The sequence below is a fragment of the Mauremys mutica genome, chromosome 17, assembly GCF_020497125.1.
Source record: "Mauremys mutica isolate MM-2020 ecotype Southern chromosome 17, ASM2049712v1, whole genome shotgun sequence".
Taxonomy (NCBI): Eukaryota; Metazoa; Chordata; order Testudines; family Geoemydidae; genus Mauremys; species Mauremys mutica.
In genome coordinates, this window is record NC_059088.1 from 2,701,294 (window position 1) to 2,702,640 (window position 1,347).

Here is a 1,347-nt window from a genome sequence, read left to right on the forward strand (position 1 = left end):
AATGCCACACAGCGACTCTGGCAGCGTCGCTGCTCAAACGGGACCAGAATCTGCCCCCTCCTGAGGAGAGTTCGGGGATGGGCTTTGTTTGTACAAGGACATGACTTGTGCTGATCAAAATCTCCAGGGGGTGACGGCACCCGGTCCCTCCTCTTTCCTAGGAAGCCCGGCCCATGCCCTGACCTTCCCCCAGGCTAGCAAACCCCATCCCTTGGAGCGAAGGAGACTATATAAGTGCAGTTTGGCTGCTGGGGAAGGAACATTTCGAATCTGAGCATCCAGTGACTCCGAACTCTGACTGACCGCACGGCAGAACAGCATGGCAAATTTTGTCAGATTTCAGATGTTCTCAGGACGTCCTTTGACGATCAATGGAGACAACCCATTGATAAAAGATCAATTAACTGTGTCCAGTGTCGACAGCATCACTGTGGAGGGGGACCCTTGGGTCTTCTTTGATTCTCCCGATTATGGAGGGGACTTCGTAATCTACAGGGCAGGAGAACGGAAACAATTCCCCACGGGGCTCAAAAACATCAAATCTGTGCGCATGATCAAAGGCGGAATCGACAGATCAAAAGTCATCTTATATCCTCACCCTTTTTTCAATGGTATAGCGGAGCCATTTCAAAATAAGATAGATCAACTACCGAGCACGTATTTTTCTCTCAAAGTTGCTGAGGGAGCTGTGATCTTCTTCGATGATGAAAACTGCATTGGAGAGAAGAGGATCCTGCTGAATGGAGACGAGGTGCAGAATTTCACAGCTGTGAAGTTAACCTCCATTGGCAAATCAGTGAAGACTGCCTGGGACATGGGGCCGCAATGAAAATGGGTGAGAACATTCCCCTTCCCTGCACACAGAGGAACGGCTCCAGGTCCCCACCTGTTTCCTAGAAGAGGATTCACTCCCTACCCTGGTGATGATTGGCGCTGATTGCAGACCCTGCCTGACCCTGCGACCTCTCCCAGAGCACACAATGAGCGCTGACCCCTTGAGCGAGAGCAGCAGAATCAACCCAGCTGAGATGATGGGAGGAAGAAAGAACCTGCCCCAGCCACTGTCCCCGGCCCACTGGACTCAGCACCCCAGAGCTGACCCATGGAGCGGGAGCCCCTCACCAGTGCGGCACTGAGGTCCCTGCCTTTGTGGCCGCAGGGAAAGGCACCGCCAGTGACATGCAGTCAGAGCCTGTGGGCGAGAGCCCATCTCCCCACCGTGTGTCACCAAGGGGGCTGCAGACACCCCAGAGGGGCCAGGACAGTGACTCCGTGTCCATCAGAGCCTCCCCAGCCAGCTGCCTGACACAGACCCTGCCCCAGCTTCTCCTGCTGCTTTGCAACAAT

At 54.3% G+C, this 1,347-nt stretch overlaps 1 protein-coding gene across 1 annotated transcript; it reads left to right on the top strand.

Moving 5' to 3' along the window:
• The first annotated feature begins 319 nt into the window (after window positions 1-319).
• LOC123351859 (gamma-crystallin N-A-like) lies at window positions 320-829 on the top strand. The gene has a single exon (XM_044991538.1). The coding sequence runs from the start codon at window positions 320-322 to the stop codon at window positions 827-829; it is 510 nt and encodes a 169-aa protein (XP_044847473.1).
• The last annotated feature ends 518 nt before the right edge of the window (window positions 830-1,347 follow it).